General features: G+C 42.5%; 1 protein-coding gene across 2 annotated transcripts in view; it reads left to right on the forward strand.

Moving 5' to 3' along the window:
* Nucleotides 1-24,951, forward strand: part of LOC107376923 (fibroblast growth factor 11) — a 176,487-nt gene that overhangs the window by 126,558 nt on the left and 24,978 nt on the right. For both annotated transcript variants that reach the window (XM_054747388.2, XM_054747389.2), the window contains 2 exons: nucleotides 6,841-6,951; nucleotides 23,036-23,139. In XM_054747388.2, coding sequence (XP_054603363.2) covers nucleotides 6,841-6,951; nucleotides 23,036-23,139 — 215 coding nt within the window. The remainder of the gene's footprint in view (nucleotides 1-6,840; nucleotides 6,952-23,035; nucleotides 23,140-24,951) is intronic.

Consider the following 24,951-nt stretch of genomic DNA (forward strand, 5'->3'; position numbering starts at 1 on the left):
TCTCTGTGTAGAATTAAACAGAGGACGAGTCTGGCTGGCCAGGCTACTTCAGATACACATCAGAGAGACAATCTGTGAGCAATAAATCTGTGTTTGGTCCATTCTTAGGCAAGTATATTTAACAATCATCTGCATAGATATGGTAGCCTATGCCATACAGCTCAAAAATATTTCCCGAAGGGAGAAGATAGACGGAAAACAGAAGGGACCCCAGAACAGAGTCTTGTGGCACTCCCCAGGTCAGTGGAAGTCAGGGAGAAGCACAGTCACCATTCTGCACGCAGACTGATCTATTTGCCAAATAAGAACAGAACCAACCCAGTGCAGGTACCGAAAGACCGACCCAGTATTGTAGACGATCTAGCAGGATTGGTGGTTGACTGTACTGAAAGCTGCTGAGATCTATGCTGCAGCAGAACATGGGACCCTGAGTCAGATGCTGCCAAAATGTCAGTCAGCACATGAAGTGGACTTAGTGCTGTGGTGTGGTCTGAACGCAGATTAAAACATATCAAACAGTGCATTTTCCTCCATATGGGTCACAATCTGAGAATGAAAAGCTTTCTCCAGGATCTTTGACAGAAATGGATCTTTCGAAATTGGGCGCAAGTTTTCAAAATCTGAATGATCCAAACCAGGCTTCCTCAGAATCTGCTGTAATTAAACTTTCTTGAAGACCAATGATTTTCACAGTATCTGTCAGGGACATGCATTCAATGCACGAGCACGTTTACAGAAATCCAACATGAGAAAGCAAAGTTCTGAAACATTAAACATATTAACAGCAGCCCTGCTAGGCTGTCATGGGGCTCCAAGCAAAAAGCATTTGGCAGATGAGGAAGTGTGTGACCATCTCTTGCTGAGCAGCTGGGCGAGAGGACTCCATCGGGAAGTGTGAGATGGCCAACAGTGCTGTCAAATGACAGCTTTTTGCTATCTAACTGTTGCAGTTCTGACTTGGCTGGCTCTCTGGGGTCCTTGCTGGTCTTTTCCTTGCTGGTCTCTGGGCCCCAATGTCCTGCTCTGCCTGTTGCATGTAGCGCCTATAAACACAATACTGTTGTAAAGGGGACAACTTATTAATATGGAATATTGCTTTGATTGTCACCAGGTCAAAGTTCACTGAATCATTTGCTACATAACCTCTTTTCTCTTCCCTTAGGCATGCTAGTTGTTAGCCAATCCCATAATGCTAACGCTAGCCTATCTAAGCTAATGGGCAGAAGAGGGCATAGGAAATCCATTGGGTGCCCAATCTAAGCATGCTAGTCACTAGTCTGTCCAATACTAATGCATGTTTGGGCTCCGTTTCACTTGCCAGTGCCAGTCACTTAGTGGTGCTGCTGGGTTGTCATATGGATCAGTAGCTAATTTCAGATGTAGCCTCCTGTCTGCCGCACTGTAACCCACACAAGGAAACTAAGAAAGGCCAAGAGTATTCTGAGAAGTTTTAGAAACTCCGTCACAAAATCAAATTTCTCACATTGGTGGAAAACAGACCAAAGGTCTTCTAACCTGGGTTTATGTGTCATATAGCAGCAGCTGTAGCTGTTGGCAGATCGGTCCCACCGTTTCAGCCAAGTTCACTCTGCTGAACATGTCCAACATGAGAACACACGGAGAACAGCAGTGTGTGATGTTGGCAGACATGAGTGCAGCTGCAGCAGGGCTGTCGCCTGACATCAGGTAGCCAAAGGGTTCAGGGTGACTTTAAAGGGTGATAATCTTAACATGTGAAATTAATCCCCTCAGATTGTTAGATTCACTCTGTAATTAGTATTGAAATGTCAGTGGGATTAAAGCGCAGAAGTGTTCCCGTGTGCTTTTGTGCTGAATAAAATTGATTATCTGTTTACTTGACCTTCTCAGGAGGTCATCTCATGTTGTTCCTTCTTCCAAATTGCCATTTTAAAGCAATTGAGTAGCTTTTTCAAGGCTTTGTATAACATCAGAAGACATTATTTGTGTACATTTGCAGTAATTTATCATTTATTGTTCAAGCATGTGGATATACGTACCTCTGAAGCTGTCTGAAAGGTATTTTATAGGCTGAAAATGTCATCTCCATCTCATTATCTTTTTGTAAGATGAAGTTTATGATTGAACCCCAAAAAATGTGGATTGGGATTTTGTCACTTATTGAGCCAGTCCATCTCATACAACCCGCAGAGCACAGTGGGGGTATGCTTCATGTTCCTTAAACAAAAGGATGGTTTGACACCACAAAGTCCGGACTGCAATCCAAAAGGCTACTGAGTGTGTGTGATTCCCTAAGTGAGAAAGTCAGCAAAGGACACACAGGGAAGCTGGCAGAAATAGTCTCCTGTAGCGATGCAGAGTTCAAAAGAAACACAGGAAAAACATCTAGAGGTGTGCAGAGGAAACCAGGTCCAGAGGACCAATTAGAGTCAACCCTGGTCCTTCAGGGTCACTGCCTGCATGTTTTCTTTGTTCCTTTTGTGTGGATTTTTCACTCCTGTAAAATGTTTGGCTTTGACTTATTCTGTTCTTAAGGATTCTGTATAAAATATAAAACCTTTTAAATGTAGTTAAAGTCTAATCCTTTGGTTTTGTATTGAAAATCACATAAAGTCTTTGACAGAGATGTTTACCAAACATACTATTTGAGATGAATTACAAAACACATTTTAACATTCTTTTATTGAAAACAAAATTCCTCAATTTCCATATGAGTCAGGGATTTCAGCGAGAACTTTTAAGATGTTGCAAATATATCTTTTTGAACATTACTTGTAGTGTGTTTCTTTTTTTGTTTGTTTGTTTTTATTTGTTTTTTGTCTATTTTCTTCCTTTATTTTTATGTACTGTTTTTTCTGTACTGTTCAAAATAAAGATTCAATCAATCTAAAACCAGTTTAGTTCCAATGAGGTGTTTGGGAGGGGTTGGCTACCAGATAAATTGAGCCATAAATGGACCAAATAGAAACAATTACTGTTGTACAAACTCCACATTATGTCACGTTTGCGGATCCCACCTGACCTGTCTGTGGTCTAAACTTAAAATTGGGAGGTGCAGGCCCCTTAAGTCAGTGCCAGCCATGGTGATCTGGTTCTGTTAGGTTCCTGCTACGGCGTCCCTCATTGGCTCCCTTCTCCTAGCCTTACTGGTTCATCTCCTCTGGGCAGCGGGGTACCCCAGTGTACATGACCCCCTTTAGCTAAAACCAACGGTGCATCAGGTCACGTATCTCACCCTTCTCTTGTGGTAGAGGAGATCTGCTCTGGTGTGTGATGGTGTGCAGGCTGAGCACGATGTCAGCCTAAACTGTCTGAAAAGGACAGGTGGGTAAAGTATGTGTGTGTGTGTGTGTGTGTGTGTGTGTGTGTGTGTGTGTGTGTGTGTGTGTGTGTGTGTGTGTGTGTGTGTGTGTGTGTGTGTGTGTGTGTGTGCGTGTGTGTGAGTGCGTGCGTGTGTGTGTGTGTGTGTGTGTGTGTGTGTGTGTGTGTCCTGCATTCCCTTTTACTACATAAGTCTCTGGTTTTGGACTGCAGCAGTGTTACCAGAGTTGGGCTGCACAAAGAGTCTCTGAAGGTCAACACTAACCTCAGCTTTGGGCACTGGTGGTTGTTTAACTACACACGGTCTGGGGCTTCATTGGAGATGAACACATAACAGATTACCACACTCACTGTTTGACCACAGGTATGTGATGGATGAATGGGTGGATGGATGGACGAACTGATTGCTGGATGGATGGATGGTAAATAGCCTGTATTTGTATGGCGTCTTCTTAGGGCTGTACAACCCCCCAAGACGCTTCACAACACAATCATTCACACACTGGTGGCAATGAGCTACGATGTAGCTACAGCTGCCCTGGGGCTCACTGACAGAGGCGTGGCTGCCGAGCACTGGCGCCACCGGTCCCTCCAATCACCACCAGGGTTAAATGTCTTGCTCAAGGAGCTGGGATCAAACCTGCAACCTTCCTATTACTGGACAATTCTACCTCCTGAGCTACTGCTGTCCCAGTCTGGAAAGATGGGTGGATGAATGGATGAATATGGACGGATGGATGAAGTTGCCCCTGAGTGAATCAGAATGTACCATACCCTACTTCCTGTCATGTGACTGAAGATCACATATTCACTCATTCACTGCCAGTCGTTTCCTGATCGCTAACGGCCTTCGCTGCCAGCGTTTCTCACCGTTTTTACTGTTTTTTAAGAGTCACAGAACGTTGCGCGCTAGCATGATGTCGATGCCAAAACAACCAAAACAAAGTGGAGACTCACCTCTTACATCAGAAAGAGTCCGTGTGTTTCGAGCGTTATCCGTTCTTTCATAATCCGTTGCTGAATTGTGATCGGCAGAAGCTTTTCTGGTTCGCGCCTCACTTTTTTTTTACAGGAACGGCCCAAAACGATCTCCTAACACATGGATGGTCTGCTTCCTGATCATGTGACGTGTGACGTATGCGGATGAAGATCGACTTCAGGGCTGAGATGTTTGTTCTCTCAGCGCGGGGGCCCGTTCTGATGCTCAAACAGCAAAAAAATGCAAATGACGACTTTAGTCGTCAATGGCAGTGAATGAGTTAAGTAGAAAACATGAAGACCGTGCTAATCCTGTTACAGAGGTAGGAAATGTAGTGAGGTTAGAACAGGATAAAACACCTGGGACGTGTAAAAAATATAAATGATGTTATATTTGTTTGACAGAAAATAATGTCTTAAAGTGAAATACTCATTTTTGTTGAAACATCAATTCAAATGTAGTTTAGGAACAACATCAATGAGAGTTTCTATCTCTGTTATCCACACATAGTCAGAACCTCCTTCTGTCAAATGAGGGCAGACTGCCAGCCATCCCCCACCACACACACACACACACACACACACACACCGCTTCTTGGTTCTCTTGCATTTTTGATGTGAGTCATTAAAAGTTGATTGTGGTAACTCCAACATTCTGACATTCCTTCTGAGCCACTATTTAGTCTCTCTCAGCACTTCCGAGGGAAAGGACACCCCACCACCTCTTCAAGTCATGCGTGAGCAACATTAAGGAAGGAAATTCAACATGCAGAGTAGGATGAAGATGGCAGCTTATTTGTGGAGAAGTGGTGGATTAAAATAATTTTGCTGCGCTCACTAAAAGTTGTTGCAGGAAAACCAGAAAGCTATTAACACTTCTAACACCTCTTCTTCTGAAAACAAGCTAAGTACACATGACCTATACATAACAGGCCTTTACTCTAAACTTCCGTTCTTCTCCAAGATCTTGGAAAAGGTTGTGGCTAAACAACTCACAGCTGCTCTTGATGAACATAACATCTATGATTGCTTCCAGTCAGGTTTTCGTAGAGCTCATTCTACTGAAACAGCTCTTCTTAGGGTCTCTAATGACCTTCTGACTCACAGTGATGCAGGGGACTGTTCTGTTCTGGTCCTCCTGGACCTGACTGCATTGAATTGGAGAAGGGTAGCGTGCCTTCTCCAGGTCTGGGATAAGTTTCTGCCTCAAGTGAAGAGCTGAGTCAGAAGGTAGAGCTCTCAGTTTACCAGTCAATCTACATTCCTACCTTCACCTGTGGTCATGAGCTTTGGGTGGTGACCGAAAGAACAAGATCACGGATACAAGCGGCCAAAATTAGTTTTCTCTGCAGGGTGTCTGGGCTCTCTCTTAGAGATAGGTTGAGCAGTCGGGAGGGGCTCGTAGTAGACCTGCTGCTCCTCCACGTCCAGAGGAGCCAGTGAAGTTGGCTCTGGCGTCTAGTTAGGATGCCTCCTGGGCGCCTCCCTGGTGAGGTTTTCTGAGCACGTCCAACTGGGAGGAGACCTAAAAGGAGACCCAAGGCCCTCTGGAGGGACTATGTCTCTCACCTGGCCCAGAAGAGTTGGCCCAAGTGGCTGGGGAGAGGGAAGTCTGGGTCTCTCAGCTTAGGCTGCTGCCCCCGCGACCCAACTCTGGATAAGTGGATGAAAATGGATGGATGGATTTAGATTCAACATTTACGCTTAGCATTCATATTTAGGTTTAGATTTAACATTTAGATTAGCTGAAATTATGTGACATTTAAACATTATTACAAATGTGACAAAAGTTGCTAAATGTAGGGAAAATGAGCTAAATGCTAAAACAACGCTTGCTAAAGTATTTGCAGCAGCGATTTACACTTGGCATTCTATACATTTGTAGTCCGGGACGTATGTTCTCACAACACCTAAAATAACTTTTTCCCCGTTTAATAAGTGTGTTCTTGGTATCAAAATGTGTGTTTAAAATTCTTGGGCATCATATGTGAAATCCATGGCACATGACGGACATGATTCGAAAATAGCGTTTTTAGCTACATTGACTTGCATTTATTTTTCGTTCTTCCGGGGACCCGTGGTCCGGAAGTAGGTGGGCGTTACTTAGGCTCCCTTTTTTATTTCAGCCAATAAAGGCCACTGACCAACAAACTACCAAACTGGTAAAAGTGTTGGCTCTTTCTGCCCACTTTAAGTTCCACACAGAAGCCAATGCTTACTTTTGTCGCAGCAGATTTTCTTCATCATTTAGCTAGTCTTTGGTTTGAAACAGGAAAAAGCCTCTAAACTAAAACCAAGCTAAAAGCGTCCCACTCTCACTTTAACCTGTGGGGGAGCTCTTCTTTTTTAGCTGATCCTGAGGTCTCGTCACTTCTCCTAAATGTCTCCTGTCACCAAAACACACTTTGTATTTGAATAGTTCCCTGAGTAAATATTAAGAGCTGCCTCTGGTGTAGTGCGTGCATGCGCTCACAGGTAGACGTGTGCTTTGATAAATGCCACCTGACAGTTGTGTGTTCCCGAATGCTAACATGCATCGTTAACACTGTGTTTGCTCTGCAGAGCCCCAGCTGAAGGGCATCGTCACACGCCTCTACTGCAGACACGGCTTCTACCTCCAGATGCTGCCGGACGGCACCATGGAAGGCACAAAGGACGAAAGCAGCTCCTTCTGTGAGTGAAAGAAAAAACATCTCTGTTACTGCTAAGGTTCCTTCTAAAGCAGGAGAGTTTCTTGTCTCTGCGCCAAAGGACGTTTTAAAAAGGCACCTCCTGACAGGACAGCCATGTAAGCTGCAGAGCTCATGAGTACATGAAAACACGTCCATCCTCTCTGCTTCAGATCTGTGTTCTCTGGGTGATTACAAGCTACATGGGATTTGTTCTTGTTGCATAATACATTATTACACATGATCTCAGATGCAGATTAAATATTGCAAACACATCTTTATTGCCTGGAAAGTCAAAAAGGAGGGCATGTGGCTGTGCGTGTGTGTGCTTTAGCAACAATCTTGTGATGTGAAAGTAATTGTCACACGCAAACCCATCCGAGATGGCTAACCCTCTTCAGAAACAACCAAAAAAAAAGTTATTCCCAAATGTTTAAGCTTCTGACACACAAATGGAAACCTGCAGCACCCATCACAGCTTACTGAAATATGATCCGCTGGTCTGTGGTTGACTTGGTTTTCAGCTTCCATCATTCACTCTACACACCTGCTTCTCACCTGTTCTCACTTTGTGATCATATAGTTTAAAAGTGGCCTGATTTATTCGCTGGTTGTAATTCCTCCAGTTGTCTCTTCCATTCCCGTGTTCTGCGTAAAACCTTCGGTTCTTCTTTTATTTAAACTTTCTTTAGTTCAGCTGAACTCCTAACAAGACTAAAATAAAAAGCAAAACATTGTTTTAAATAAAATGTTATTAAATATAAATGCTAAAACTACCTCTTGTAACTATTGGTAAGCTTGGCTTTATGTAAGGATCATTAATATGAATGTCTGGTGAATACCTGACCCTTATTACCATTACAAAACATGTGCTTTATGGGTTTTATTTTAAAACAACAAGATTATCCATATATCAGAACCACCATTCAGTCTTAATTTCATTACCAAGCCCAGTTAAACTCTCCGTTGGACCAACAGTCATGGGTCTAAGTTGTGTCTGTTGGCCAACTTTCATCTGTCTGTTAGCTAAAGTGTGATCTGTTGGATGATTTTAATGAAACTCATCTACAACTGACCAACCCCAACCATTCACAATGGCCGCCATAGCTAATCAACCTTAGCCAACACTGATAACTAAATCAATTTCATAGCAATTTGTGTACAGCTAGTTACGGTTGTGGTCCTGCCGATCGGTTACTCTGAGCTGTATGCAGTCAGAGGAATCTTCACCATTTAACTAAGATGTCTACTAAAGCTAATAGACCACAGACTTGAAAATGAGATCATACTTGCAGAAAAAGTTATGGCTGACGTCTTCATGTTGCGCCGTGCCCATCTCGAAAAAGCAGCAGCCGTAAAGTCTGACTCAAGGTTTAAAATTTGCCTTGTAGCACAAAAAGTTGCTTTGGTTATCAGTTATTGGGTCTTTCTGTAAACACATCATCATTATCACCACCTGAGCTGGCGACGGGTCATCGCCTGGGTGATTACTGACTAAAAACATTGGATCCCCGCCTCCAAGGTCTCCCTCCGACCCTTCCTGGGAGATCAATATCATATATTATATGATATCCCTGATGTGGCAACACAGCAGTTTTTTTTCTGTCAGAACAACATTTCAGATGGAAAACATCTAGTCTGCACTATTTCAGATTTACAGCCTGCGGGAAGGAGGAGGAGGGGGAGGGGTAAATGTTGTGTTTCCTGTGTGAAGCTCATATTTCAGCCTTTTATTAAGATGTCAAAACGTGTCAGGAGAAGTGTTACCAATCCGGATCTTACCTCCCAAGACATTTGTCCAGAAACCCAGTGGTGTTTCTGCAGCATCTTTACAAGACGAACATCTAAACACAAGTTGGTTAGAAATCCTTCAACATGAGAACATCTGCAATGGGAACTCTGAAGACTTGTGACTGTTTCAGCCTCACTGATCTGGTTAAACGTGTCCATTAAGCTCCCCTGCTACAGATTACACCTACTCTCACACACCTACGCTGAGGCTGTACTTTAAGCAATCTCACGTTCAGTCTGAAATATTCATCACATTGTCCCACGGGGCACATGGGAAGGCTCATTTCCAGGCAGGTGTTGTTGTTGTGTTACTTGTGTGGCGGGGTATTAAGCATCAGTCAGCGAAGGTCACAGCGACGGCGTGGCTTAAAGTTCCTTTTATGACCACTGCAATTCCATTGGTGAACCGATGCAGAGCTCTTTGCATTCCCAAGCACAGCCCAGTGCAGCGGTGTGACAAGTTCACGCAGTAGGACGTGTAGTTACTCAGTCAGTCATTTCATTTGAATGGAGTATCAATCAGGAGCTCAATTATCTACCTGACTGCACAGAACAATAACACGAGAAAAACTGCTGCGTGAGCAGGTGCTACGTGCATGTTCATGCAGAAGAGTTTCCCTGTAAAATGGAACCAGACAGCCGCGTGTTTTAACGGCAACACCCCCCGCCCACACACACACACACACACACGCACACACACACACACACACACACACACACACACACACACACACACACACACACACACACACACACACACACACACACACACACACACACACACACAATAACCATACCATACCAGTTAATTTCTATAGCACATTTAAAATACAGCATGGGAGCTGTCCAACGTGCTGCACAGGCAGGATCAATTAAAACCAAATCAAAGCAAAAACAATGAGGAAAAAAACTACTGAAGAGTAATAACAGATAAAAACAATAAGAACAATAAGAAATACAATAAAACAATAAAACGAGTCACTGTGTAAAAGACAAGTCGTACAAGCGGGTCTTTGAACGAGATCTAAAACCCGCCAAAGAGGGAGCCTGGCAAACTGTGATGGGACGTGAGTTCCACAGCTCGGGGCAGCATAGACAAATGCTCGTTCAGATTTGTAGCACATCTGGGGAGTGCAGAGCAGCAGGGGATCAGCTGACCTCGATGTGTGCGTGGGCGCATAAGGGTTGAGCAGGTCGGACAGATAAGGAGGTGCCAGGTCACGAAGTGCTTTAAAAACAAAAGTAACGCTCCAGATACCTTCAGAGGTCAAGAATCCTCTGTCATGATCCACGAGACGAGGTGAGTACACCACCTCACTAAACCATCTTTGAGGTTCTCTTTCCACAGGTGAGGAGCGGAGGGGACACCAGCTGTTCTGCATTCGTAATCAGAGGCTCTGGTATAAAAGATGGGGACACCCCTCGACGCCGGATGATTGCTACAGTTTTGGTTAGCTCCAGCCACTCGTATTTGCTTGTTCGCTTGTTTGACTTCTCGTGTTTGGATTTTTGGATTTTTGACCTTGGACTGTTTTCTTGGATTACGACTTTCCTCCTCTTTCATCTCCTTCACCTACTCCGCTGAGAACCCCGGATCTTCAGGACCATGTCCCATCCTCCTCCACAGCTCCTGCTCCTCTCCTCTCCGCTTCCTCGCCATCCCCGCTCTGCTGGAGCCCCGCCCTCGCTCACCTGGGCTCATCACCTGCCCCGCTGCTCACTGAGCTCGAACTCCGGACTAATTCCTCACGGCATCCTACTCTCTGGACTTCCAGTGCACTTTTAGTTCCCGTTCTCCAAATAAAATACTTTATTTTTACTTACCTCCTGAGTCCCGTGTTGATTCTGCATGTCTTGGGTTAGACGCCTCCCGCAAGTCTTGACACCCTCTGTCCACTTTCCTAGTAAAACATTATATCCTACCAGAACGGTTCCGTCAAAACTGTGACCCTGCTGTCAGATTTACATCACTCTGTTACTGACATGTACTTCTCTGGGTTGTACCAGAACCTCCTGCTGCATGTCCAGCAGGAGGTTCTTAGATGAGAGGGCAAGGACACAGTGGGCATCTTTCTGGCTTCCAGACTCTTGTCAAAGACCACGTTAACTAGTTATCACTATACATTTGCTGTAGTCTCTAGCAGGAGCAGACTACTAAACTGCTGCTGTTTCCTGTTAGCGGGTTAATTGATCAACATGCAATCCCTGAATTTGGGGTAGGGGACACCGAGCAGGCCAGTCCAGCTGGGAAATGCCCTGGTGCTCCTGATAGTCTCTAGGATAAATGAATGCCTCTTGAGCCAATCTCTGTGGGGTAAAAAGCTCTTGCACTTCTTTTTCAGGAAGTAAAAGTTAGCCAGATGAGTGGAGAGCAGAAAACGGAGGGATTACTTACACAATCTCATGGGTCTTACTCATTATTTTTTCCTGATAATCGTAAGTCTCACCTCTGATTGGCTAACAGCAACATGACTCTACCACTCACTCTGTTCTGCAGCGTTGATGTTTTACCTCCACAAACACAAGCCTGAAGGAGCTTCTGCTGTGTGGTGGAGTAGCTAATGCTAACAGTTAGCTTCTACTAGCCGAGGCGTTCTCTGCTGTTTCCTGGATGCTCACTCAACAACAGCCTTCCCGTCACGAGCCATGATGGGTGAGTCCATGAAAGTTAGTTTACATTGTGACGTAGATCTGAGTAGCTCTGAAAGCGGTGAAGCTTTCTTGTTGAAGCTGGTCTTTAGGGTTTACCCTGGAGGAGGAACAGATAGCTTCCCTGTGGCTTCAGGTCCAGGAACGGTTCCTGACCTTTGTGCTCACACACCAAACAGCAGCTCAGAGCCACAGTAATTACCAGTAATAATTTAAGTTTTACAAATGGACTAAGTAACGTTTTAATGTTGAGCGTCTGCTTGGCTGCAGATGCAGACGCTGTCCCAACTGTTGCTCCTTTCTACTCTTGTAAACAAGATTTTAAAAAACGTGGAACTCCTCCACTTGGAATGATGGCTCATTCCCAAGATGGCCTTCTACCCTTTTCCAGTTTAGGATCATGGCCTCAGATATGGAGGTGCTGGAAGTCGTCTAAGCAGCTGCACACCTGGTGTCGTATAGACAGCATGTGGTTTTGACTCTGATGGGAATATAAAAGACAATGACGATGACACCTGACACCTCCTCATTGAACCATCGACTTAAAGGTACGTTGGTCCACCAAAAGGACCAGCGCCCTCTAGTTCCGAGACACAGTTTTCTGGATCAAACCGAACCACGAGGGCAAAACATTGAAGGGAAAGCCAGGAACAGAAGCCCTAAGGGGATCTGATGAAACAAAAATGTCTAAGAGCTGCTCCTTTAGTTTGATTGTGTGTGTGTGTGTGTGTGTGTGTGTGTGTGTGTGTGTGTGTGTGTGTGTGTGTGTGTGTGTGTGTGTGTGTGTGTGTGTGTGTGTGTGTGTGTCTAGGTTCCTTCAGGGCCTCTGTAACTAGGTGATAGTTGTCACAAAGCTGGAAGTGGCTCTGTGTTCACAAAGTGAAACAAAGAGACGAAAGAGGAAGGAGACCCGCTGGAGAGAGAAGTGAGACGAGACATGTTGGCAGAGGAAAAGAGAGGGATTTATGAAATGTGAGGATGACAGAGAGAAAGGAGGGAGCAAAAGCAGCAGCTGGCATACAGCTGATGGCTCCTCAGTCACCGTGTCTCCCCCCTCACTTGGGAGGTTAGAGGGGCCACCACCTCCTTCCCCACTCTTGCTCATCTCCTCCTCGCTCCTTCTCTGCTCTTGGCTCCTTTAGGCTTGTTATGTAATGAAGCTAGAAGAGACACCATGAGAGGAAAGGAGACAAGGCTCAGATGTTTAGAATTTTTTTTTTGTTTTAATCAGATTAAAAAGCATCACCATTGTCCCTTTTGTTGCTCCATAATTGGTTCCTTATCTACGGTGGCCTGTAAGGTTCAAGAAAAGCTAAAAGTCACAAAACAAACTTATAAAATGAATACTCCTCAATGCAAAGACAGCAACAATATGTGCAACAGAAGTGATCATAAATTAGAAGTAAAGAGACAACATGCTCAGGCTTGTGTGATCTTGCTGTGGTTTTCTGAATCTAACCACCAGGTTGTTGTCCTCTCATCAGCATAGCTTTTGTTTTAGCATAAATCAATTCAATTCAATTCAATTTTATTTATATAGCACCAAATCACAACAAGGGTCACCTCAAGGCACTTCACATAATAAACTTTCCAATCCAGATCAGTTCATTAAGCCAATCAGAAAAAAATGTTATCGAACCCAGCAAATTGCATCAAGTCACTGACTAGTGTCAGTGACTTGATGCAATCCTCATACTAAGCAAGCATGCAGTGACAGTGGAGAGGAAAACTCCCTTTAAACAGGAAGAAACCTCCAGAGGATCCTGGCTCAGTATAAGCAGCCATCCACCACGACTCACTGGGGATCGAGAAGTCGGAGCAGACACACACACACACACACACACACACACACACACACACACACACACACACACACTCACACACTCACACACTCACACACTCACACACTCACACACACACACACACACACACACACACACACACACACACCAAGAAATGTGTCTATGGTTACATTGTGATGTCTTAGTAAATATTCTATTTGGTGAGAGATAAACTTTATTGCATTTATCCAAGTGGATCTTTAATTAAATGGGTAAACTAGGTGTAGCACATCCAACATCAAGGAAAGCAAAAATTTATTATCAGGAGAGGGAGAATGTGTAAGTGATTAGCAGCAGTGTGCTAGACGATGGCCCCCTCCATGAGGCCACCACAGCTCAGCAGAACATCGTTGTAGCTTCTTCTGGGGAGAAAAACACTTAGAGAAAAAATAAAGTTAACAGCTGAAATTGGAGAAAGTAATACAGTTAAAGAGCAGACTGTAGAAGAAAGCAGTAGAGTGTGAGAAGTGGTCAGTGTATCCTCCAGCAGTCTAAGCCTATAGCAGCATAACTACAGAGATAACTCTGGATAACCTAGCCTTTTAGAAGGAGGCATGTTGGAGGCAGGGCAAGGAAGAGTCGTCTTTACCGACTGTACACTCCACCTCCCTCTACTCCCCCACTTGTCCAAATTTAGGCTAACATCAGATTTTAACCATAGGCCCTATCAAATAAAAATGTTTTAAGCCTATTCTTAAAAGTAGATGAGGTGTCTGCCTCACGGACTAAAGCTGGGAGCTGGTTCCACAGGAGAGGACCCTGATAACGAAATTGGTTCCTTATCTATGGTGGCAGCAGTAGCTCAACAGGTTTAGCAGGTTGTCCAGTAATCGGAAGGTTGCAGGTTCGATCCCGGCTCCGGACAGAGAATTCTGCTGTTGTGTCCTTGGGCAAGACACTTAACCCCCCTTGCCTGCTGGTGGTGGTCGGAGGGACCGGTGGCGCCTGTGCTCGGCAGCCTCGCCTCTGTCAGTGCGCCCCAGGGCAGCTGTAGCTACATCGTAGCTCATCACCACCAGTGTGTGAATGAGTTTGTGAATGGATGAATGATACACTGTAGTGTAAAGCGCTTTGGAGTCCTTACTCTGAGAGGCGCTATACAAGTGTGGGTCATTTATCATAAAAGATCTGCCTCCCATCCTATTTTTAGATATTCTGGGAACCACCAGTAACCCTGCAGTCTGAGAGCGAAGTGCTCGGTTAGGAACGTATGGAATAATCAGATCACTGATGTATGACAGAGCTTGATTATTAAGAGCTTTATATGTGAGAAGGAACATCTTAAAATCTATTCTGAATTTAACAGGTAGCCAAGCTAAGACAGGAGAGATATGGTCTCTCTTTTTAATTCTCATCAGAACTCTAGCTGCGGCATTTTGGACAAGCTAAAGACTTTTAACTACATTCTGTGGACTTCCTGAGAGTAATGAATTACAGTAATCCAGTCTTAATGTAATAAATGCATGAACTAGTTTTTCAGCATCACTCCTGGAAAGTATGCTTCTAATCTTAGCAATATTCCGAAGGTGGAAAAAGGAAATCCTATAGACCTGTTTAACTTGGGATTTGAATGACATGTCCTGGTCAAAGATAACACCAAGGTTCCTTACTTTGTTCTCGGAGATTAATGTAATGCCATTCAGGTCAGGCGATTGGCTAAGCAATTTCCTTTTCTGGATTTCTGGTCCAAAGATGAGAACTTCCGTCTTGTCTTGATTAAAAAGCAAAAAGTTTAGAGTCATCCACTTTTTTATGTCCTCAAGACAAGCCTGTAATCTACCCAACCGATTAGTTTCATCAGGGTTAATAGATAAATATAACTGAGTATCGTCAGCATAACAGTGGAAGTTTATCCCATGCTGTCCAATGATTTTACCAATTGGGAGCATATATAGTAAAAAGAATTGGTCCAAGCACTGAACCCTGTGGTACTCCACAAGTAACCCTGGAGAATGAAGATGATTTGTCATGTACATTTACAAAATGAAATCTATCAGACAGGTAGGATTTAAACCAGCCTAACGCTGTTCCTTTGACCCCTACAACATGTTCAAGTCTTTCTAAAAGAACATTGTGATCAACTGTGTCAAAAGCAGCACTGAGATCTAACAAGACTAGAACAGACACAATATTCTTATCAGATGCCATGAGAATATCATTTGTTCACTAATGCAGTTTCAGTGCTTTGATACTCTCTAAAGCCAGACTGAAATTCCTCAAACAGATCATTAATGTTTAAATGCTCACATACTTAGATGGCCACTATTTTCTCCAGGACTTTGGATAAAAGTTCTGTTTGACCACAACTTCTACTTCTTTACCACTTTATGGGTTTTGTTGTTGAGTCATTGCAGCTTATTTAAATGTGTTTTGCCTTTTATCTTTCTTTGAACCTCACAGGCCATTATACTCACTAGTTAACAGAAACAACCAGTTTTTGACATTTCATAATAAAACGTTTTAAGCCCATCCCTTTCTCTGGTACAGCTCTCATAGAGCCATTACCCTTCTCTGGCCTTGGAAAAGCTTGGGATCCCTAAAGGAGCTGGAAAGTGTTTCAGGGGACATTTGAGTTTGCCCTCTTAACCTGACCTTGGACAAGAGGAATGGATGAATAAATAAACCAGAGAATAAAAGCAACCTCACTGTACACTGTTTTATACTCGTTGCCACTGGTAATGTTGGGTTAGGGTTAGGAAGAATACACCAAAGCTAAATGTGTGAGAGTAAGTTCAGCTCACTATGATTAGGGAATGCTACTAAACTGAAGGAAATGAAAGAGTCCTCTTAAGGAGAGAAAACACGAGACCAAATCTACCAACTCTGTTTGCACAAAAACAACCCGAATGAGGGAACTTGCTTCCCTGACTTTCTCTTTGTAAATACCACTGCTGGAGAGAAACGGTTCTTATCCCTGTTAACGCTCCGAAACAAGTCTGTTCTTTCTCCAGTAACTAGAGAGGAAAAAGGACAAGGCTGTGGGAAGATAATGAGGGGAAACTCTCTGCAGAATTCAAGAAGGAAAAGGATAACAAAAATCCATCAGTCATGGAGAAAGCTTGTGAGGAGAAGTAGGAGCTGTAATGTTATCAAACAAGGAGGAATGGGGATACTGGAAAAAGATGAGGGAGACAATACAGGAACCAAGAGAGACCGCAGGGTAAAAGATGACAAAGACGAGTGGATACAGATGGAAAAGTGTTGGATTCATAAAGCACGGAATGACAACAGGCATTTGGGGAACTGGAAAGGAACAAATAAAAGAGAACAATGGAAAGATGTGTCTAATACCACACAGTGAGACAAAGAAGGTGAAAGGACAATGGAGAGGAGAGGAGAAAGGAAAGGTAGAATGTAAGGAAGACACATGAAGTAGAAAAACAGGTTATTGGGAAAACGGCTGACATTAGGATTTATTAACAGAATTAAGGTTTGCCATTAAAGTCATCAAACATCAACCATCGAATGGCTGGAGCCCGTTTGCACATTTCTGTTATAAACCCTGGATGTAAAAAAATAATAAAATTCATTTTTCATTTCTTGAAATCTGCAATGTAGGTTTAATAGTAACCATTTCATGAGACCTGGGCTCTCATTTATCAAATGTTCGTAGAAACTGTCCTATATTTCTTCCAGCGAATGAAATTTTGAATGTTCGTACGGAGGGCTCAAAATCCTGATTAATGAAACATGCAATGGCTTCTCATACGCATGTTCCTCCCCAATCGTGTGATGATGAATCCCACCTGTGCGTACCCAGGTGCTCGTGTCCGTTCACGATCATTTACATACAGGAACGTCGTCAGCTCGTAAGAAAACCCCTGCACCGACCTCTGTGGTAACCAGACTGAACAGCCTGGTTACCATGGAAACATATGTTTGTTCCAAGCCCCCACAATGAGGCTCAGAAAGTGGTCTCAACCCGGAAGTATCAAAATTGCAGTTCCGCCCTCATCCGCTGGGGGCTGGTGTCAGAAGCGAGCAAATCCTCATTGACTCCCATGTTAAAAATACCAATTTCACAGCAGAAATAAACATGTTTACAGCCTGGTACCAAAACATGTTTTTGGTTTAAATGATCTAGTTTACACTCATGACAACTCTGAGGGGGGTGAATTTTTTTCTCACTCTTCTGTTTAAGTGTATTAAATGCCTAAAATTATGTATAATTAATGAGCATCCAACACACGTGATCGCCGCCTCAGACCCACGTGTTCACAGAGCTAGCTCCGTGGAAAGGCCTCAGAGCCTCGGTCTGGCTTGGAAATTGCGGGATTTTGAGTCTCTGTGTTTATGTATTCTTTTTTTGGATATTATTTGTGCAATTGTTGGACAAAATGACTTGCTGTGGCATTAATTGCACTAATAGAGCATCCAAGGAGTATCCACTACATTTTTTCTGGTGTTGTGCACAGTTAACTCCGGTTGTAGCTAGGTTGCTACCTCCGTTAGCTTAGCTCCCACCTCCACATTAGCTTTGGGTTAGCTTCAGGTTAGCTTGTAGCTAGTTCGACTGGGTGTCGTCAGTTGATCCCAGCCTTACAGCCCCACCCTCAGCTCCAACTCTCTTCCCTTTTATGGAATTGTCTGGGCTTGAAGGAACCTGTGACACGGTCAAAATGGCGGTGGTGGCCACCTCCCATTTTAGTACAAAAACTTATTATTGGAGCCTATGGAAACCCATTGTCCATATATGTATGTCGATGGTTTGTTCACATGTGTATAGGGTCTAACACCAGTTATGCAATTAAGCTGTTTTCCACCGACATCTAATCGCTTATGGGGTAAAAACATTTTCAGGATGAGAAACATGCAGGGATGACTGAGACCTTCAGTATTAGTTGTCCATGGTCAGAGCTGTTCTGACACCAGCAGGACAACGAAACACCCTGAGAACAGACCAGGAGATCAGAACCGGTTTGGAGCCAACAAGTCTTTATTTCCTTTTCTTTTTGTCTCAACAAAAAATGGGAAAGCAAAAAGGCAGGGAGGAATCACTAAGAATCCCAACTCCAAAACGTCTCCAAAAAACTGGGGAGCAAAAACAGAGAAGCTAAAAAAAATGTAATCCAAAAATCCAGCCTTCAGCCATGACATGTTCTTATATTTAGGACGATTTCTAGAACAAAATGGCAAATACCACACAATGCATGAAATTGTTCCTTGGCACGAAGTATACACAGATCTGTTGGTAAGCATGGCTGATCAATGAGGGCCCTGGTGTCATTTGTGTCTCAAGAAAAAGAAATGATGAAAAGGAACAATCTGCTGAACCACTGTCTTCTCAAAAACAGGGCAGGCGTGTAAGGAAATGTCAATCCAGTGTCACCTTCAGAAACTAGGAATGCTTTCACAAATGAAACAGTGGATGTCCTCCGTTACACCTCTGTGTCCTGCTTACTACCTCCCACTGCACCCCTAACACACACACACACACGCACGCACACATACACACATTTTGTCCTTGTTCATTTATTGTGCAGTTGATCTGGAGCCCCAGATTGTTTGGAGGAATTCATTTGCCAACACCTTCCTTGTCATTTCCTCTCCCTCCAAACACTTTGATTAATCCAGCTGCCTCCTTTGTGCTGTTAAGGTAAGCAGGTGAATCAAATGTGAGGACACACAGACCAAAGAGATGAGACTCCTCCTTTATTTAAACAGACAGTGATCCATGTCACTAGAACACTTTCATGGAGAGAAAACTGTCTTGTGATGCAGAAATAGAGCAAGAGTAGTCGCTCTTAGCCCTTTAATATATGAAACCCTTTTTCCAGGAACTCATATTTTGTTGGACAATTCAAAACAACCATGAAAATATGTTTAAACTATTTCTCAAAGGTCTACAGAAGAAATCAGCTGAAAGATGAAAATGTTAACTCTGAAAGTAATTTATTATCTTTGTAACAGATGATGTTGCATTTCATGTTGTTGGCAAGCCTGATTGGTCACCTTTACTTAAAGTGAAATATGTGTGAGGATGGTGCATCTGTGGAATGAGTGACACAGTCAAAAATGTTAGTAGCCCTCCCCAAGATAAAAACACAAAGCAAACAATACAAATTAAATTATACTCTGTATGATGATATACTGAAAATATTCTTATTTTATTTTTGCAATGATACAACCTCTTTGTCCACTTTTGTCTTCCTATTTGTGTTTCACACCTGAGTTTATTTACTAATCCCCTCACCTGTTAACTCATACTTTTTTGTTAGCCTATTTGGCTGATTTTAAAGAAAAACACAGATTTATTTTCTCTCTCCCAATATACATCTTTCTTTTAGGAACAGTTTGTGAAAAAACATAACTTTTATGTGCTTCTTCATTACTGTAAGCTAGCACATGCTAACAATGTCCTATTTTAAGTCAAATGTAGTTTTGCTTATTTTATTGTTGTTTTGTTTTTTTAGTTCATATGAGTGGCATAGTTTTACCACTTTATTACCACTTTGATAATTTTCTCTTTTACAAAGCCTGTTTAACAAACCTTTTTATTTCATATCAGTAAGCTAGTTAACTACGTGCTAATGACTAGCGTGTTTTACTGTCAAGTACAATGTTTTCTTCCTTCCTTGTTGTTTTTCCTGTTTTGTTTTGTTATTTTAGAAGATGTGCAAATGAGTAACCAGCATCTCCAACCATAACCTTGCTTGTTACTATACTCTTTAGTGGCTCATGACTACGGTTTTTGTTTGTTTTGTAGATTTTTTACCACTTTAATCAATTACTATAAATGCTGTATTTGTTAATCAACAAAGACTATTTATGATATTCTCCATGATAATGTCTTATTTACGCATATCCAATGTATCCATATTGTTGATTTCTGACACCAAAATACTGCCCCCCTCTCATATGAAAACTAAAACATTTTAGGTTTCTAACATCACATATCTCCTCTCCTGCTAAAAAAAAAAAATAAAAAATAAAAAAATAAATTACTACTTAAAGAGCAAATCACCCCCAAATAAACTTTTTTTGCTGATAAACTAAATAAAAGTGTCTAATCGTGCTGCAGACACGTGTCGTCAATAATTTGGCACTTCAGTGCATCTTAGTTAAAATTTAAATATTCTGCCTAAAACTGGCAGTGTTGTGCCGTTGTCAGGTAAAAACTCTGCACTGTATTCTAATTTTAATCTGCCACCGCTATTGGCTAAGAGGTATGCTATGATGTAAACTGGTTCATTATGATGTCACAATGCTGTGAGCCTGTGTGTGTGTGTATTTGTTAGCAGCTCCGCCCTCTCGGTCTGCCAGGCAACAGCATTTGTTGCATTTTCCAAACATGAAGTGGGAGTGGAGTTAGAATCTGGTAGGGGTTGACTTGCTCTTTAAATTTTATTTAGCAACGGGTCTTCTTTATTTTGTCTCTAACAGCAGCTGAATCTCGTTCTCCCTCAGCATGTCACTTAAGTCTAGTTTATGCTTCTGCGTCGTGCGGAGACAAGGAACGCCATTATCTGTCGTTGCGAGGGCTCTCCAACAGGCACAAGGATAGATGAAGTCGAGCTCACTTTTCTAAACATCCATCGAACGAGATGAAGAGCACATGCTTGTGATTGGTCAGGATGCTGTTTCCTTTCAAATTCATCAACAGCATCACCATTGCCCCCTTCTAAAAAGAAAAGAGAGAACCAACAATACCTAGCATCAGACAGCAGTTTGAAGAGTAGCTCACGTAAAAACTAGACTTTTTCCCAGACATGTTATCTATCATCTGTTTGCTTATATCAGGTATTCTTTACTTTAGTGTTTTTGTTTGTTTTCATTCGTTTTTGGAGTATTTCACAAAGATAACAGCCTTTCATGATTACAGCCATATGCCAGTTAGCTATATACTTTCTTTATTTTCTTTTTTTTGAGTCTTGGGGAACTTTGAGAGTATCTAGCATCTCATATTCTTCAGTAGGGAGATTGCGTCTTAATGATAATTCACATGAGAGCTGAGATCGGTCTGCTGTGTAGGATAGTGGGTGGGATTGAAAAGTACGGCTAAGAGAGAAAACACATGAAGAAAAGACGGGAACAAAAAAAAGACTGTGTGCGTGTGTGTGTGTGTGTGTGTGTGTGTGTGTGTGTGTGTGTGTGTGTGTGTGTGTGTGTGTGTGTGTGTGTGTGTGTGTGTGTGTGAGTGTGAACCTGATCTATTTGTCATCCGGGCTGTGCTCTTTTGTGACACCTTGTTCAATTGCAAAACCGACTGTTTGAGATGCAGGAATCGATTGAGCAAATGGTAGAGCAGAACCCCGGAGAAAGAGAGAGGTAAAGGTGGCCGAGTCTGCTGGTGCACATTTTATTAGCAGCGTTATAAAACTGGACACACATCACGGTCTGCTCTGCCAAGGCACAAGACTTTATTACACTGAGAAACCAAAGTGTTTTCTGTTGTAACAGATTGCTTGGTTTATTAATAAGTCAACATTCAGACAAGTTAAGCTATTGAGTCTGACTCAACTTCCATTCATAGTGGTTTTCAGAACTTTAGATCTGAAACTGATTTGTCTAACAGCAACGGTCCATAAATCTGAGCTTTGGTCCTGTAGTCAGCACTTGTTATCTGTGTTATTTAGACAGCCACACACTCACTTTAAGTTTGTGAAAGAATGAAGAAAAACATCAGTTCATCTTTTTCCAAAAGAACATTTTTAAATAATGACACGTATTTAACCATTTAATGGTACAAAATAAATAATAGTTTGTTATTGCATTTTTCATTATTTTGAGGCAATTGAGCTGTAGTTAATGCACAGTAATATTAATGTATATTATAATATGTATAATATTAATAGCTTTGTAGTTATTAAGATGTCAGGTCTTTAATTTGCTCTCTGGCTTGGTCAGTCTGCACTGACTCACCTGACTGTTGTTACTGAGATATGTTTTATAGATTCTGCTTTTATTTGAAGGATTACAAATAGAAATCCATGATCAACTATGCATTTTCACAGTGCTTGTTTTGTATTGTGATTTATTTTTAGACACTTAAATGTGCAGTATGTAAGAATATAGTGAGAATTTTACAGTGAGAAAATCCCAAAACAGTCTGATGTTTCAGTCATTGTCATGTTCTGCGGGAGGAGATGGCAGACCATGTGTGGTGGTGGTTATCAGGAGGCAGAAGAGCAGGCAAACAGATGAAAAAATAAAAAGATGTTTAATCGTAGACTGGGAGCAACAGGACGAACGAACATGCACAAACGACAATGAACCGACAAAGACAGCAACAAGGAGGGAGGTATAAATACACAAGGGAATCAGGAACACACGGGCAGAGTAATCAGGGACAGGTGAGAACAATAAGGATAATCATGGCAGGAGAGACACAGTCAGGGAGGCCGGGGCGGATCATGACAGTCATTTTGAAAGGAAGGTTATACTGAAACATATTTCATATCCAGCTGCGGGGATTGTCAATTTTTCTCCTTTCAAAACCAAGGAAAGAGGGACAGAACTACTGATTACCATCAGTGAGTGTGGGGGTGCCGTGTCTCCTGTGAGCTAATGCTGCAGCGCTGACAATTCTAATTTGACGACGGCCGGCAAAAAGCTCCAGAGTTGTTGTAAGTGGTTGCAGTAACCAAACGTTACCACAGGATGTTGTTTTTACTTTTTTTCCTACATAATGCACCTTTAAACAGATATTTTCCATGTTTTTATGCTCAGATTGAATCATCCTCACATCTATAGTTTTATCTACCCTACTCAGTCTGTATTCCCATCTTCTTTCTGACTTCCTGTTTGTCCTGTGACAGATAAACCTGACGGTGACCCTAACATCCTCCCTTTCTGTGTGTCTTTCAGTGCAGTTCAACTTGATTCCTGTGGGTCTCAGGATAGTGGCCATCCAGAGCACCAAGACGGGGCTCTACGTGGCCATGAACAGCGAGGGCTACCTCTACACCTCGGTACAGTCAACACACTACTACCACTAGGAAAAAAAAACACCTCTTTGCTGCTGGTTTTCTGACACAGAGTTGGTGACATTCAAAGGTTTTTGTCCTGCAGAAGTAATTTGGGCCTAAAATGAGGTTTTTGTGTGCTTTTGGAAGCGGTGTGGTGAAATCCCTCAAGAGTGACAGCTGATAGCCTGTTATGAAATTATTTTTACGACGCCCTTAAAAGTAAATGAAATGAGCTTCAGTCTGCGCTGTTTGTCCTGATAATTCAAGCTGAAGTCAGCATGATTGGATCCAACAGGCTTCTTGTGTCTGCAGTAACATTACTGCAGGTGTAGTTTCACTGAAGTTCAATCCGTTTCTCTTCCATTACAAACGAAACACAAATCAGACCAATGGCTCTGTGGAAGTGTCTCAGATCATCCTTCACTCCTTTAGGGCTCTTTCACACCAGGACAGTCTGGGGGAATCGGATGGATTGGTTGAGGCATGACCAAAGATTTTCACCTTCTTTTACTTTGTTTTGCTCTCACTCTTGTAGAGTTAACTGCATACTGAAATCACCTTTGTTGCTATTCAGTGGGGATTCCGAAAAATGACCAATCAGATTAACCTATGAAGCTTATATATACATAAATATCCCGGATATTTGTATATCGATCTAAGTTCATACATCAACCTGTTTGATTTCATTTTAATCCAAGGATTAATGTTTCATTTAGATAATTAAATTTAATAGCAAAAGTTATTTTGAGTCAGAAGCTAGGATCTTTGCTTTCAAATAACCAGAAATAATCCCAGCCAACACACATAGGTGGGCCCCATACAGGTTCCATATGGGGCCCACCTATGTGTGCTGGCTGGGATTATACCTTTTCTGTTTCGTTTCAATAATGAGGCAAGTTTAAAAATGAAGAAATTTATTACTAACAATTTTAAACTTAAAGATTGTCATGTTCTGCGGGTGGAGGTGGCAGACCATGTGTGGTGGTGGTTTCCAGGAGGCAGAAGATCAGGCAGACGGATGAAAAAATAAAAAGATGTTTATTTGTAGACTGGGAGCAACAGGACGAACGAACATGCACAAACGACAATGAACCGACAAAGACAGCAACAAGGAGGGAGGTATAAATACACAAGGGAATCAGGAACACATGGGCAGAGTAATCAGGGACAGGTGAGAACAATAAGGCTAATCAGGGCAGGAGAGACACAGTCAGGGAGGCCAGGGCGGATCATGACAAAGATTTGAAACAACAATCATAAAATGACAATTCAAGGATGGCAATTAAATGACAATTTTTAACAGCTTTGATATTAAACTTGTTTTAAAAGCAAACCTGTGGCTGAATGGAAGCTAAATGAAAAATACGAGTTTGGATGCGTGAATGATTTTATGAGAAGGTTCCTTTCACAGAGAGTTGGAAGCGTTCTGGATGAAATGATGTTTTGCGGCTAACTGAGTTATTTAGATAGAAAACAGCATCAAACGCATTCTCGTGTTCTACCTCACCCAAACAGGACCCTCTTGTGGATCCGGCGATCAGGAGGATGTGTTCATCCAAGATGACACTCAGTCTGGCAGGGGAGACGCAAGTGTCCGATCGTCTGGTCCAGAGTTGTCCCGGGTACACGGTTGTCAGCGTTTGGCAGATGGACGTTCTCGTCTTAACTTAACTTCAGAAATCAATGACTCTGGGTAGAGTCTTTGTTAGCTGGTTACAGTTCCTTTATTCTTTAGCTATTCTTGTCGGCGTGACCGGAACAGCAGGTGGAGGTTTCAGGGGCGGCCGTTCCCCTTTTCCTCCGTGGTGTTGGTTC

Source organism: Nothobranchius furzeri, chromosome 2, assembly GCF_043380555.1.
Source record: "Nothobranchius furzeri strain GRZ-AD chromosome 2, NfurGRZ-RIMD1, whole genome shotgun sequence".
NCBI lineage: Eukaryota > Metazoa > Chordata > Actinopteri > Cyprinodontiformes > Nothobranchiidae > Nothobranchius > Nothobranchius furzeri.